Genomic DNA, 16,265 nt, shown 5'->3' with positions numbered 1-16,265 from the left:
TAAAAAAAATTTCACTGACCTATTTACTAGTACGCTTCTGATGGTTTACGGTACTATTTGACGAACATAGATATTGTGAATAAGTGGCTGAATGTTATCTGGGTGTTTATATGATGTTTTTTTGTATTGGTGTTCGCCAAAAAGTTGGAACATATAGTCAGGGACCGACAGCGATGGCGCATAAGCGTAGTTGAGGCGCTATGACCCTCATAGGGGTTTATGGAAATTGTCAAATTTCAGCCCTGTGGAGGCCTAGCAACTTGATGAACAGATCAAAACGTTATGGCAGGATTCATTGCACGTTGAATAATCAGAAAGGATATTTTTTAAAAAGTTCAGTTGTTCGAAGGCCCACATATAGAGGCTAATGTAATGAAGGGGAGATTCTTTTAATTGATAATTCGCTTGGAAGGTGAATCTTGCAAGGGAAGTATCTGTGGTTTTATTAAGGATTTGTGTATGAAAATTTGTTTTAGCCCCTTTTTAGCAAAGTCGTCGTTAGTGATATTATTTCTTGTTAAGTGCTGAATTTGTACAGTTGGCATTATTTTCAGGTGCAAACATAGTTTTTTATTTGACGTCGAAAATCTAAACTTTCGTACTGAAAAAGCAGGACTTACGGGAGGCTTTAGTTTATTATTACATTTTGAAGGAAAGTGCCGCTGAAACGTATGCTGGTTAATATTTACGGTCATCACGTTCGGTCTAATATAATTTGTAAAAGGTGGTTTTAACGCTTCCAAAGTGGCGATTTTGATGTGAGCGATAAAGAAATCAAAGGTGCACTGAAAAAGTTGGAAGATGCACAACTGCCAAGAATTATTGGAAAGGCGGAAAAAGGATTCTGTATCGTATTGTTACTATCAATGAAAAATGGATGTGCTCCATTAATCTTAAGCATGAGAAAGTTAGGTGAAGCCAGGTGAAACAGGTCTAGCAACGCCAAAATAAAATATTCATACTTCGAAGATTATATTGTGTATCTGGTTGAACAGAAGGGTATCATTTATTATAAACTCCTTATACCGTCACCAACAAAGGCACTCGTTACCGACTGCAGCTAACACGTTTAAATTGAACTGAAAGAAAAATGGTTGGAAGGGGCGTTAGCCACGATAACGTTAGGCCACACGTTGCTCAACGAAGCTAAAAATTTTTGGAAGGGGTGAATTGGCAAATCTTTCTCTATTCGCCCAATTCGTCAGACACGGCTCCTTTGGATTTCCCTATAATTCGATTTATGCAATCATACCTTATAGAAAGCAGCTTATTTCCCGCAAATTACCGTAAATTTTCCCAGATGTCGACAATTTTTGTCTTGACCATGTATAAAGTGGGATTAGGAGAGCAGTAAACTTTCGATTTCAATAGGCTCGAAACATTTTCTATGGGGTTAAGATCGGGGGAATTGGCAGGTAAAGGAAGAACCGGGATATTGCAGATATTGCAGGAAATGGCGGGGTGCACCATCCTACATATACAGAGTAAAAAATTCAAGTCAAGATGCCGGTAATGACCCTCTGGTACTGGAAATCGTCCATTGTTCCTTCCCCGAAATATATGGGTCCAGCTCCATCGGCGGAGATAAGTGACCACAGCATTGTCGCTGGTCGATTTTGTATCGTCGCCTCGACGCATCCTTCATTGTATCGGTTTGATGGTCTTCTTCGCACATTTCGGCGCCTCTCTTTAAACTCCTCCAGCATACATTCGTTGCCCAATGCTACCTAAATAAACTAAACAAAAAATTCTTCTTTTTAAAATATGCTTTTGAGAGAAAAATAAACAAAAATATTCAAATCCAATGACAAATACCTTTTTCCATTTTTCACGATATAATGCCGATAGCGCCTTGCAAACTTCAGTCTGACTTTCTTCATTTGGGCGGTCAGTTTTAGCTTTTTTGCCGGTCTTCTTGATCTTAAATTTTGTACGTAATTCCTTCTCCTTAATGTAATTTTCGAAATGTGTATTCTGTCTCCTTAAAGTCCCTAATGCAGAGTCCTTTAAGTCGAAGCGCTCCTCACAAGCTTGTGCAATGATTCTGATATTCATTCAAGGAGTCGTTTTCCTTTTACGGCAGTAATTTTACCGTTTGTTGCGGACTTGTCCTTCATGATTGATGTTAATTTTGCTGATTCTGCTCAGTGTTTGATAGGAAACCTTTTCTCTCCTTGTGGTATCTTGACAGGAAAGCGTGCTGCTCCTTATAAAACCAGTAATGCACTTTTTTCCAGGATTAATGCCCTTACGCCTTCACATTATGAAATTTTACCGAATCACAGAAAAAAAATCACTTTTTCGTTTACACTTTCAAAGCCACAACTTTTCTGTACAACTATACACAACTTTCCAGTAAATTACCAATAATTACTCTCCAAATATTTAAAAAAGAACGATGAGAAGTGATCCTTTTAATTAGTTCAAATACTTTTATGGAAATCTCTAAGTTAGATAGAAAAGAAGTGAGATCATTAAACTGCCTCCTGAAGAAGGATTAAGGTGTGAGATTTTCCTAATTGTTGTCATTATAGTTATATATCTAATTATTAGCTCCTCCATTTTTTTAATGCCACATATAGAATTTCCAGAGAATTGTAAAAAATTTTGACTTCTCCTAATTCAATGAACAGGGACTGTATTTTACTGTTTAAATGAATGAAAAAGCTTTGTTTAAAAAGAAAATTTATTCCCATATCCCACACTAGAGGTGAGGCAGCGACTCATGATTTCGATCTGCTCTGAACGAAATAGAAGTTTAATTTTAAAACAAAAAACAAAAACAAAGTTTACTTCGTCCCGAAACGAAAGTGTATGACGCAGTTATCATAAATATAATTATTGTAGTCTTGTGTAAAGCATAGTTTTTTGTTCCGGGGACTGGGACTGGTAACGTAATGTGTTGGTTCGATTATAGAATGTTCCTCAGCAAATGTATTTAAGGTGACCAAACTATTCAAACCATTTGGCCATATTATCGACCGCCCTGGAAAAGAAAGAAATTTTGAACTTATGAAAAAATTGGTGCATTCTGAAAGTTTCCACGAAGAAAGTCGGTGGTGAAAGCGACACAATCAAAATATCGACAAGTCGTTAGGATCCAAAAACGTTCAATCATAACAACCGCGTTCGCCTTCAAAAATGTCGTTAAATTCTGCAATGGGCTTGCAGATTTATGATGGGAATGGCCTATTCTTACGATCGAGGAATTGTCCATTGGGCAATGAGCACACGATAATGAAAAAATAGGATCTGGCTTACAGGAATCCCCGGAACCTCAGTAGCATTTCGACAATACAGAAAGGGCGTTCCAACAGGACTTACTGTCTACCTAAAGAGTAACACAGCTATGGTAGTATCTTTATTTTCCTACTTTCATTTAAAAAGCTCGAAGTCACAATTCACTAGACCACCGTCTGTGATTGAGTTTGTTCTAAGCTTCGCAAATGTTTGAAACTGTATAGCACTCTGGGCCATGTATTTCTGAAGCGAGTCACTCGCTGACTATCTAGGAATGGTTGCTCTTTCTTAATGTATTATCTATCACCACTACTTCTACCTTCTGATCAACACGTCTACGAATGTCTGGCCGGCGCATCGATGTGTCTTTTCGCTTTATATTATCTCTAGTTAGAGCTCTTCGATGACATGATGCAGAACCATTCTTTGGAGCGGGAAAAAAAGACTAAATTTTGTTTTCTAAATGCCAAATAAAGAGTTTTTATTGCTCCGGAATTTTGAGGACGAGTTGTCTTCTTCGGTGAAAACAAAAAAAAACATTCTTTGGGCCTTTTCAATTACAGTGGCGATCATCTTCCATGTACGACATCCATATAGCAACACGGAGAAAACAATACCGTAGAACAGCCTGAACTTGATGTTAAAGCTGAGATAGTTGCATTTCCAGATTTTGGACAAAAGAGCGAAGGTGGATTTAGCATTGTTAGTACCTCGAGCGATATCAAATTCAGCGGCAGCGACAACGTAGCTAAATATACAAATTATTTAACGCCATTAACGTTCTGCCCAATAATGTCAATAGGAGGTGTGCAATGATTAGCCAAACTGTGAACCTTGCTTTTGTTGGTTTTTATCTTCAACTCGACTCTGTTTGGCTCTGTCTGCAAATCCAGATGTAGCAGACATCATCAGCGCAGTGGAGGTGTTGATGGAAAGGTATAATAGTTTACACCCTCCGAGCAAGGCAGCATGAGAAACGTCATCGATAAGAGGAAATAATGGCGACAGGTTACAGCCCTGGTGGACTTTGATCTGGATTTTAGATTCTTCCGAAATTTTACCTCGATGTAGCACGTGGCATTATGTGTCGTCTTATGTCGCTCTGATAATAGCTATTTATGTCTTTGGAATACTCCTGCGTAAAGCATTACATACATGCTCTGTTTATACCGTTTAAAGTTTTTTTTTGGTGAAATCCAAGAGCAGGTTGAGTGCAAGTCTCAAATTCGCAAATTGATCCAAAATAATCTGTGGTCACTGCCGGAAATCAGCCTGCTCTCCATCGATCAAGGTTTCGAATTGTTTCTTGGTAAATGTTAGGGTTGCTGTTGTCTTCGTGACAGCAGAAAGCACGCACATACCCCTCTAATTATTACATTTAGACCGAATCTTAACAAATATGCACCTCTTCTGCTCTTTGGGAAAGATCTTCGATTCCCAAGATTTCTGTTTAAGTGGAAGTAGCAGTGCGATGAAAACTTCCGTGGGGAGATCTTAAACTCAACGACTTTACTCCGCTTGAGTTCATTGATGTCAGAGAGAGATTCTTCTATTTGAAGCAGCAGCCCGTATACGCATGTTATGGCCAGTTTCATCCACTAGAGTTGGTATTCATTCCACCTCCATTATACGTTATTCGGGTGATAACCTTGGTTAAGTGCCATAATAAATTTCCTTTTTCACAGCACTTACTATGTTCACTTTCCTTAGATTTTTCATGGTATCGGAGTTCGTGACGCTCGCTACCACTAACAGCAATCAATAGAGGCTCCAAGTGACATCCATCAACCCGCTTTCACGATTCGGCAGTCAGCCAGATCTTTGACGCCCCTCGTGATTTGGCGGCCTAAAAACCATTTTTAATGGTGGGCCAATGCTTTTCAATGTTCTCAGGCTATTCAGATTAGCAAGATAGTTCTCCCACTGTCGAATGACAACTCGATCATGGAAGTGGTCGGTGTCGAAATTGGGGAATTGAAGCCCTCCAATCCTACGCGAAGCATCCGATACAATATACAAGCAACTATTAGATCATTATCACTCCGGGGGCCAATGTTAGGGCGCATTTTATTACACATGTCCATACATCTCTGCTGATGGCAATGCGGTCAATCTGATTGATCGTCAATTGAGACTCAACTGACCTTATGGCAGGCCTAATAATGAGGCGGTGGAAGCTGCAGCAAACGTCTCACCATTATTGTTGCCCTTTTCAAGGCCGTGGTTCCCCATCATATCCGAACATAGTGTTATCAGAGGTTACCTTAGCATTCAGCATTCACGATCAAAATGTCACCTTTAAGAAGCCCCTCGTGAGTTGTATTTAGAGAGCCTTCTCCTCTGTATCGGCGGTCGTGCTCCATTTTAGTCCAAAACTTGCCGTCAGTATCTTGTCCGAAATCGGCTACCAAGTAATGAAAGCGCACTTTGCAGTTGCTGTAAACATTAAACTTCAGAATGCCCAGCTTGTAGCGCTGGAACTCTCACTCAAGCTGGAGAAAGCAAGCATTCTGGGGGCATTTTTATTCCTTCTAGGTGACTGGTCCGGATAGCTCAGTGGTTAGAGCACTAGGTTTTCGTGCGTGAAGTCGCGGTTCAAGTCTCAATGGTGGCAGTGGGATTTGTATCGTGACTTGACGTTGGATTGTCAGTAATAACACCCGGGCGAGCGCAATGCTGACCACATTAGCTCCTATAAAGTAATGTAATTCTCTAGGTTACCGTCTTGAATGAAGTGCTTTAACATAAGTGAAAGATTAGCCTTTGAAGACATTTTTCTTTTTTTTGGCTAAAAGTATTTGGTAATATATACAAAGACGTATTTTGGGGACCAACTGTCCCCTTCTTCAGTGTTTTATCTTCTGAAAATTTCCCATGTCCGTGTTTAGCTTTTTTACGGGGGGAATTTTCGTGATATGGACACTCTCGTAGGAGTCTAGTTTCCTAACGTCGTTCATTTCCTTTGAAATATTGGCGTTGTCCAACGACAAATGCTGTCCCTGTGTATTTCATCAGCCTTGCTTAACGCTAAACTCGAAAGAAAGAAGATGGAAAGGATGGCCATAGCACAAAGCATTAAACCACTTTACGAGGCAAGAATATAACGCACTCCATGCTTACTCCGCACACTTGGAAATCAGCAAGAACACCCATGGAGGAAAGGACGACATGACCGACATATGGGAAAAAAATCAATAGGGCCTACACCTGCGAAAAGGCCAGAGGGAGGAGCATACCGGGAAAGAAATTAAAAAGCGCTCACCACAAGATAAGCGGGCCAGGATGCAATAGAGAAACCGAAGGAAGAATTCATATCCCACTATGCGATCAGCAAATCTAACAATGAACAGTTTTCACTTCTCAATAAAGACTTGAACTTCGTCATAAGAAACCCCATTTTCCCTCAAGAGGACATCGTAATTGACATGGACGTAGGAATCAAATATACATCACAATAAGAAAAGGCCGGCATCCGAGAATAAATAGGTATCCGCTGACCCCCACCAAGTAAATGGCCACAAGGAAAAGAGTATCGTCCAACCAGCACAAAAACATTAAAGAGTTGAAAGAGAAACTCGTTTTCTTCTTACCAGCAGACAAAGGAAACTCAGTGGTCATCAAGGACAAAGAAGCATACGACGACTTAGTACGCAAAAAATTATAAGAAGGTAAGGATTCACGACATCAGGAAGAATCCTCTGCCAGACTGCATTAAAAGAATGGAAAAGGTTCTGGCTAAATGCAAACTCGTTATTAAGAAAGCAGCCGAACTGAGAATGCCTAACCCATCTCTGCCTAACCCACCTCTGTCTAGAATCAGATGCCTCCCCAAAATACAAAAAGAAGGCAACGACGTCAGAGAGATAATAGCAGTAACGAATTCACCGACCCAAAATATTGCGAAGTGGTTCTTGGTAGAAGTTAAAAGGTTAGGCCTTAAAATAGGAAAACGAGCAGTGGGACACGGCAGATAAGTCATTGCCAGACTCAGCGAGGCCGGGGGATACAAACTGATGAAATACTAGTATCCTTCGACGTAAAAGCGCTGTTCCCAAGCGTACCGATGAAGGGGCAGATAGTTAATCTGCTAATTCAAACCATACTCTAATATAAAGCCCTCATCCAATTGGATTGTCGCCCAACGATTAATATTATTGTTAGTTGTCTTTTATGACAAGGGAAGCCGTCATCTCAGTGGAGTAAAGCTGACACAGATTATTAGTAAATAATATTAATAATAAATAGTAATTCCTTACTTGCCCTTGCACCAAGAGACGCGTAGGTGTTACACGAACACTGGCCTGGGATTGTCTTTGTTGGAGTGCAGTCGGGTTGTTTTTAGTTTTGAAATTTTGAATTTTCTCTTTTTAATTTCTAATTTTAATGGCTTAATGTTAATCTGTTTTTCATTTAATTTTTCAGATTCGAAAATCTTCGTTATCAGACTCCCAGGAGGAAGTTGTGTCTCGCTTCCGAATGCATGGCAATTTCAATATCAGTGCTTTAAATTTGGCTCCATTCGAGGTAGAATCAGATCAAGACAATGTCACTCGCAACGAAGAATTCTATTTGGTCTCGAATAATATTTTCACTTTGCCCATCAACCTATTCCCTCGAAACATAAATCTCACCAATGAAGTGTGGCTTACTGCAAGTGCGACTTACTGTTTCAAGAACTTCGAAATAAGTGGATTTTTGAATGTTGGCGAAGTGAATGGAAAGTTGGATTGGAATAAGCGATGGTGCCAAATTGACGCTCTAACATTGTACTTCTGGAATTATCCCCAAGATTGCACAGAAGTCAGCCCAATCTTGAAGCTTGATCTGACGAAATGTGTTTCAAATCCGATAAGAAGTGCAAATCGTGAGATCTGTCCAAAACCAAGGTCGTTTCAGTTAGAGTTCCAGAAGTCGGGAAACGAAAGCAATATAGACAGGAGCAGCCAAATATTTCTTTTTTCAGCGGAGAGCCAAGAGGAATATAACTATTGGGTGAGAAACTTGAATGATGTCCTTGAATTCATGCGGACTTGGAAAGTCCAGGTGCAATAGTAAGTAGGAAAAATGTTCTAATTTAGCTGCCTTAAAATGCAAATCAGTGAAGGCAAAATTGCGACAAGCGAGGATTGTGGGAGCGATTTGATGTCTTCAAAGGGAGTATTTCGAGTTTCTGAAACACACGCCGCAATTTTGACTTAATTGATCTGTGACCTCGATGTGAGCTTCCTATTTTCCAAGAGTAATGTCTCAATCTACAACTTAATAATCGATAACTGAATTATGTTTTAGTATATACACATTTATATTTTGTCTAATTCTTGTTACACATTTACATTCCGTAATCAATGCCGTACTTCCAACATTCATTTAACTTTTCATATATTTTTTTTGTTTTATCATTACACAAACGAAGAAGGTAGATTTGAACGATTTGAAATCATTGCTCTTTGATGGCAATTCTAAATTCTTTTAAAGTTCATTATTTTTGTTGTGATTAGTGAGTGATATAACAGTTTTAATGTATTAGGTATAATATATAATGGTTTATAAAAACATTTTTGCTTGGATAATAAATCTCGATAAAATCAATAACAATATTGTGCTTTTCAGTTAAACATTGTTCTCATACGTATGTACATTATTAGACATTCTAGACACCTTATGTCATAGGAAAGATATTGTAATTGCTTTCGCTGGTCTCTTCTAGAAGGACTTGTTGCGACCTTTCCCAGCTTCTCTCACTTAGATGAGGAAGAATTTTGAGATACGATTTGGGCCAATCTCCACCACGTACAAGGCATGTATAGTGCCATTGCTTCCAATTGTAATGTCATGGGGATTCTGGAAGTCACCCCAATGATGAACGATTTTCTCGGAACGTGGATCGATAGTGAAACCTCGAACAGGGAACATTGGGGAAGTTGGTCCGTTGACGGCATAAACAAAGTCACCTGCGTAAAGATATTTTCAACAAGTGCTTAACGTCTATATCCAATATTAGTTACGAACCATATGATGCAACTGCAAAGACTCTACCCAAATCTGGTTCTTGTATTGTAGCCGCTGGCAATCCTTCACCAATAGATGTTCGCAATCCAGCTCTACAAAATTTAGTAATTTGAGTTGAATAATTAATAGACATGAAGAGAAAATTTACTTAGGACAGACAACTCGCATGTTTTCTCGATCTGCAATGCATAATAAATCCAGATGCTCCAGTAGAGTTATGCCGTGCGGGATTTCCAGCGACATGAATTCTGAAAAATGTAGGAAGTTACTGGTGGAACATAAAATATGATTGGATTTTATTTACCCGGTGGTTGCGGAATGGTTCTTAGAAGGTGCCCTGCAGCATTGAATTTCAAAATGCGGCTGTTGCAATAACCATCTGCTACGAAAATCTGTTGAACAAAAGGTTTTGTATTAATCTAGCTGTTCATTGTTCTCCGATATTAAAAGCATACCTCTCCAGTAGTTGCTACAGCAACAGCAGTGGGCTTGCAAAGATGACTTGTAGATGAGCCGGGTTGAAATCTTTTCCCAATGGTCAAAATCGGTTCATTTTCATAGGGCTTGAACTAGAGCATATAAGATATATTTTAATTTTGTTATTACAATGATTCGTTCATAAATACCTTGAGAGCTTGATGCATGGCAACATCAGTCATCCAATAGTTTCCATGAGGATCAATGGTAAGACCATGCGGCATGTAAAATACTCCTTCCCCAAATCCACGGATAATAGCTCCTGTGTTATGATCCAAAATATAAACGGTCTTGTCTTGTATTGGACCACGTTTTATGAAGTCATAGTAGTTGGATTCCCTGCGAAGAGGTATTAGTTCAGATTAGTGTTAATGTATTAAGGAAAGATTGGAAAAATAGTAGTAAAGTAAAAGCATGTATGCATAAATTGGATTATCCTAAAAAGTTCTAAAGATGCATCCGAGGATCTTCTCGAGCAATGTAGATTCTGTTTCAATGAATAAGTGCTCGTTGGAAAGTCGATATTTTAACGGAGAATTTAGATTTATTGAATTACAGTACGTAGACTTGAGGGGAAAGGGGTGTTTCCTCTGGTCCCGGAGTTTCTCGTGACCTGAAATAAAGGTCTTAACAAAATTAAATAGATATTTCGGTAATATGGAGGACACTGATTTAATCCTATTCATGTCTGAATACTCCGGGAAGGGATGCAAAAGGTATTGATCAGTCAGTTCGATGCAGGTAAATGGTATATTGCCGAGGAGTGCGACACGATCTAAAATCCATGTTATGTGAAGGAAGGTAAGTAAGAGTTGTCGCTGGAGCCAAAATATTTATTTAAGCAATTTTATTCTAGCTGGCGGCAGGTAAGACTGATAAAAAGGAAAAAACCAGTCTATTAAAAAGACAAAAGAAACTTCAAGGTAGTTGTGCAGCGAAATGAAGAAGCGTGAAACAGTCTGCTGAGAGAGGAATATGTATATGTAAGTTTTTCCTGGGCTTCGAAATCATTGGGCTTCCAAGCGATTTTGATCTGTGCCCGTTCCGCGGAACAGCGAGTAGTTTAAGAGATTTTGGTTAAGAGTTTGGTAGTGCAAGAGGCGTGGTTCATTGCTACCCGTAGGCGACGCGACCCAACCACGAACTCTCAAAGGCTTTTTTTTGAAATGGGAAATTCGGTCGAGTTTTGGTATCTGGAAGAAAATGAATTAGTAGATTATATAATTATGAAATCCATATTTTAATGTTTTAAATATTTTTAATCCACAACGTGTAAGTGTTATTTTTTTATTGGATCTCATTTCTTTTCTTTTTTCTTTTTTTCATTTTTTTTTCTTTGATTTATTTTAATTTTTCTTTTCGTTTGTATATTATTACTTTTGTTTTGTTTTGTTTGAAAAACAAATCCTTATTAAAATGTCTGTCTGTCTGTCACAGGCACTTTTCTCAGAAGCGGCTATATCGATTGACTCGAAATTTGGTGAGAAGGTGAGACCTGTGGACTCCCAGACATGCAGTGAGTAGTATCCTTCTACGTTGAGATTTAGGGGGGGGTCCCCATACATGTAAGAGGGGGGTGTAAACATTTTTTTCATCGAATATAGTCATGTGGGATATCAAATGAAAGGTCTTAATTAGTACTTTTCGAAGCCGGTCTTAGTTTTGAGATTTGTTAAAAAGGCGGGGTTTGGGGGTGGGGGAGTTGGTGGTGGAAAGTGATGATTTGTTTAACGGACCCATTCTCGGAAACTACCCAACTGAAAATCTAAAAAAAATCATGAAGCTGCCTCTATATGGTGTCCAGGCCTCAAAATACTCTCCATATCGATATCTGTTCAAATTAAGTTAATAATAGTATATAACAATATTTTTGGGAAAATTGAGTAAAACTCCCCTTAGGTTTATCCCATAGAACTCGGTAGTAATATAAAATATAATATGAAGCATATTATCCCCAAGTTTGATCAAAATCATGCTATTAGAAACAAAGTTACAGTAGCTCAAAGTTGTCTTTACCGTGTTAATTTACAACCCGAAGTACTAAATCTGACATGCTAAATGCATATAGATGGGATAGTTCTACACTCAAATATACTCACAGAAGAAGCAAACAAAACCTTTCATACCAGAAGCGCCCAGCTTCCGGTTTCCCGACTTGTTTTGTTTGGAGTGGATCAATATATCATGAATTGTGGATAATTTTTATTGATTTGAGGACTCTCTCCCTGTCTCTTCCTCCTTGACCCTGCAAAACCTTTGTAGGGACGTCCTCTGAAATAATGGTCTGAGGATGTCAAGGAAGGGAGGGAACGTCAGGGGCCAGACGCCAATCACGATCTGAGGCGCACGAAACAATGTTTCTCCTATTATAATGAATTGATTTTGAATTATATTACCAGAAGGGTTGTAATCGTATCAATCGGCGGATTTTCTTTTTAATTTCCCATTTCACCATCTTTTCAAAATTTTCAATATATCAACAAAAATACTTTTCTAACTAATCTCGGCAAAATGCCAACAATTTATAAGACTTTAGATTTTCATAAATGTTTGACGAAGGCGCATCACGAAGGGTTCTGGTTCGAGAAAGTTTCGAGTGGAACGGTCATCTCCAATTTCTTATTTATTGATCTAATAGTTTCTAACGTGGCATAACTAAGTTAGAGACTATTAGATCAATAAACGAGAAATTGGAGATGGCCGTAGAAGAGTCATATATTTAGAGAGGTGTATATGCTCATTCGGTAGCCTACACAATGACGAAATCTATGAGCGATACAATGACCGTCCGGTTGTGGATAAAATCCGGCTCAATAGGTTACGGTGGGCGGGTCACTTAATCCGTATGGATGAGGATGATCCCACCCGGAAAGTCTATAAGGGCAATTTCTATGGTAGAAAAAGAAGACGAGGCAGACCCTGCCTAAGATGGAGCGATGGCGTGGGTCAGGACGCCAGACAGCTTTTAGGGATATCGAATTGGTGGACCTCGGCGCAAAACCGGGATGTTTGGAGTTCCTTATTAAGGCAGGCCTAGACCGGATACCGGTTGTTGCGCCGTTGATGATGATGATGATATGCTTATACATATACTGGAGGCATCGTTATGAAATTGGATCCAATTTACCAGTAAGACCGAAAATAATATTTCAGATTGTAGATTTAAAGTCCCTAATAGAACAAGGATGCTAATGGCGGGAAAGTGTACTTCTTATTTGTTGGAGATAATTTATTCTTTTAAGATATTGAATCCAACCTGTTTAACATCATTCCGAAGCAAATTCTTTCATTGTTTTTGAGATCCAGAATGAAAGTGAATTTCAAATTTATCCAAGCTATATCCTTATTTAATAATGTTGGTTCGATTTTCAAGACTTTTACAAACATAAAAAAATATTTATTTATATTCGCTAGAGCAAACTCACATCTGCGACCAATTCCTTTCAGCTCTGTGAAATATTGCAGGATTTCCACTTGAATCAATAGCAACTCCGGTGATTTGTCCAAATTCATATTTATCCACGGGCCAATCACGCACAAGAATTGGGGATGGAGGATTTTTCACAGCTTTAGGTTCTGAAGGTCGTTTAAAGAGTTCATCGTAGCCAAATGGTGGTAAGATATTTCCATATGCTATGTGCAAGAATGCCAAAACGATAACAAATTTTCCACTAGCCATGACTAGTTTTCTTTCACTCCTGGATTTGCACTTGACACTATACGGGATGATATTACGGTGAGCACTGTGACAAATTATATGGAAGCACTTGATAACAGCTGGATATAATGTAATTAGATATTTAGAATATGTGATATGAAGTTTCCATAGTCTGATACCTAGGACAACTCAATTTCCCGTTGTACGTCAATGTGTATCAATACGTATCTATCTCTGGACGTCATGTTATACACATTGCGCAACGCCTTTTCTTTTGATTTGGTTTTCCGATATTGATTTTTCCAGCTCGAAAGAAAGTAAGTGGTTACGATAAGCAACCCGAACCTCAACCAGATAAGTTCTCATTTCAGTTGGGCTAGTTGTGTAGTTTTTAAATTTCTATTGCCGAGAGAAATATGGTGATGAATGGTATAGATTTGTTAACTTAATTTTGCTGACTTGAATAAATGTTGATTGCATTTTTATAAGCATATATTCAAAAGGCAACGTCCTCTTATGAATGCAATGCGCCAGATTTGCAACTGTTGTGTAAAATGGCAAAAGCTATTTCCAAATATAGGCTCCTGGGCTTATTTATATTTATTCTTTGATGGTAATTTTCAACTTTTTTGTTCTAAGTTTCCGATCTATGCATATTAAATTCATGGTTCTCTCTCAAACCTCGTCATTATCTTGAAAGCAAGCTATCTCTTATCGATTCTAACAGCAGGAAGCAGCAGGCGCAAATACAAAAGGCATTACTGGAACAATGAGCACTACGCCGACCGCGGCACTCGTAGCTATCCTAAATTTACTTCCCATTCGTTTTGAGGTGAAACGGAAAGCAGCCAACGATGCTATAAATTCGATACCAATCATACGGTTATGCATAGAATCCGGTGGCTCCGATGGCGACTGATCATACGGTTTCGAAAAACGTCTTTTCAAAGATATACACTGTCAGAAGAATGGTCGATAAATGGCTACGAGCCTTTTGGGATTGCGTACCTACCATACCATACCATTTTTGTCTGCCAAAAACTCACTGAGGAAAAGGACAAAAGGGTAGTATAGGTCCCAGGGCGAAACATGGGTTGGTACCCACGATGGAGCATAAAACCTGGAAAATGCCTGCCGAACCAACACCAACAGCTCTACTACCAAACTCTATCTCCACCTCCACGTGGTGACCGCTAGGAGCTCTTTCTTAACGAAAAGCGGCAGACGGAGAAGGATGAAGGCGAGTCTCCCGCGCCTAAAAACGGGAAAAATTGTACCAACTGGTCCTCCAGGTTGGGGGTTGGGTAGGGCTGACAACCCTACATGGAAAACAACTTGTTACGAAGCCACAACAGGAGCCTCAGACAGGACGGACTTTAAAACGACGGACCCGGCAACGACAACGGAACAACGATTTGCGCATTTTCTCATGGAACGTGCGCTCCCTGTACAGAGATGAAGCTGATGAGCAGCTAGCCGATATCCTGTTCCAATATAGGGCTGATATAACAGCGTTGCAAGAGATACGATGGACAGGGACCGGTTTCCTGGAGAAGAGTCACTACACCATATATTATAGCGGTCATCCAGTAAACCATGTGCTCGGAGTAGGTTTCTTAGTTAGCCAAAAAATGAAACCTGCTGTTATTGACTTTGAAAACATAAGCGAACGGCTATGCACTCTGCGCTTGCGAGGTAAGTTTAGAAATATAAGCCTCATAAACGTTCACGCCCCTACAAAGGAGACTGCAGAGTCGGAGGATACCTTCTACGAGGCAGTAGAACGAACCCCCGAAGCCTGTCCCAGATATGATATTAAAATCATACTTGGGGATTTTAACAGCCAAGTAGGGAAGGAACTCGTATTCAGGCGATACGTTGGCTCCCATATCTTACACGAAAAAACAAATGATAATGGACTGCGGATTATTCAATTAGCAGGGTCACACGAAATGGTTGTTGGAAGTACCTGGTTTGCGCGGAAAGCGGTCCACAACCATACGTGGGCCTCTCCAGACGGGACCACTTTCAACCAAATTGACCACGTGTTGATCAAACGCCGCCACCTCTCAGCCTTGATGAATGTCAGAACATATAGGGGGGCCAATATAGACTCGGATCACTATCTCGTTGGCATGGTGCTCCGAGCTCGAATAACAATACCACCTAGAATCCCCTCTGACAATCAGGTGAGAGTGAACACTGAAGCCATCCACAACACAACCCTCCGCGACACCTATAAGAGGGAAATGGATACCGCAATAACCGCAGTCAACAGAGGACCTGGAGATGAAGCATCAACAAATGATCTTCACAATTACCTGAAGAACGTTATCATGGGTACGGCCACAAACATACTTGGCCCCAGCCACAAAAGGAGTCGGAACGGCTGGTTTGACGATGAATGTAAGCTAGCAACGGAACGGAAGAATGCCGCATACCGAGTAATGTTGCATTCTCAAAGAACGCGGGCACACGCAGAGACTTATCACGAACTCCGTCGAGCGGAGAAGCGACTTCACAAACGGAAAAAGCAAGCCAGGTAGAACCAACAAGTCTGTGAACTAAAAAAGTACAGGGAGCAACCGCACCAGGCGCGGAAGTTTTACCAACAAGTCAGCAGGATGAAGCCTTATACACCTCGATGCTCATCCTGTCGAGACAAAGAGGGAAATCTGATTTCCGGCAGAATGGGCATATTGGAGCGATGGGTTGAGTTTTTTGATGAGCTATTGAACAACCAGAACATCGGCGAGTTGGAGGTCCCGTCAACTGAAGACGACGGACAAATACTGTCACGACCAAGTGTAGAAGAAACAGTCCGTGCAATTTATCGGCTTGAAAATCATAAGTCGCCAGGAGCCAATGGAATTACAGCCGA

The 16,265-nt window shown here is 39.9% G+C and overlaps 2 protein-coding genes across 5 annotated transcripts in view; one reads left to right on the top strand and one right to left on the bottom strand.

The window, feature by feature from the left end:
• Positions 1–8,525, top strand: part of LOC119660090 — a 37,237-nt gene extending 28,712 nt beyond the window's left edge. For all 3 annotated transcript variants that reach the window (XM_038068482.1, XM_038068469.1, XM_038068476.1), the window contains one exon: positions 7,663–8,525. In XM_038068482.1, coding sequence (XP_037924410.1) covers positions 7,663–8,292 — 630 coding nt within the window. In that variant the 3' untranslated portion in view covers positions 8,293–8,525. The remainder of the gene's footprint in view (positions 1–7,662) is intronic.
• Positions 8,519–13,686, bottom strand: LOC119660118 (peptidyl-alpha-hydroxyglycine alpha-amidating lyase 2). Of its 2 annotated transcripts, none has more exons than XM_038068512.1 (8): positions 13,564–13,686; positions 13,152–13,503; positions 9,876–10,065; positions 9,705–9,818; positions 9,554–9,641; positions 9,398–9,497; positions 9,250–9,341; positions 8,519–9,191 (listed from the first exon to the last, which is right to left on the bottom strand). In XM_038068512.1, exons 2-8 carry the CDS (start codon positions 13,403–13,405, stop codon positions 8,983–8,985), a joined length of 1,047 nt encoding a protein of 348 aa, XP_037924440.1. In that variant the 5' UTR covers positions 13,406–13,503; positions 13,564–13,686; the 3' UTR covers positions 8,519–8,982. The 2 variants fall into 2 exon arrangements, with proteins under 2 accessions (XP_037924440.1, XP_037924446.1); XM_038068518.1 differs by having other exon boundaries at positions 13,152–13,469; positions 13,564–13,649.
• Positions 13,687–16,265: the final 2,579 nt, after the last annotated feature.

This window comes from Hermetia illucens, chromosome 1 (genome assembly GCF_905115235.1).
Source record: "Hermetia illucens chromosome 1, iHerIll2.2.curated.20191125, whole genome shotgun sequence".
Lineage (NCBI taxonomy): Eukaryota > Metazoa > Arthropoda > Insecta > Diptera > Stratiomyidae > Hermetia > Hermetia illucens.
The sequence above is the reverse complement of the archived record's forward strand: the minus strand, read 5'-3'. Positions and strand labels throughout refer to the sequence as shown.

Coding starts and splice junctions, on each gene's coding strand:
- LOC119660118 (XM_038068512.1), bottom strand. CDS start 13,405: ATGGCTAGTGGAAAATTTGTTATCGTTTTGGCATTCTTGCACATAGCA. Junction 10,066..13,151: donor GAAAGGAATTGGTCGCAGAT/GTGAGTTTGCTC, acceptor ACCTCTTCGCAG/GGAATCCAACTACTATGACT. Junction 9,498..9,553: donor AACCATTCCGCAACCACCGG/GTAAATAAAATC, acceptor TACATTTTTCAG/AATTCATGTCGCTGGAAATC.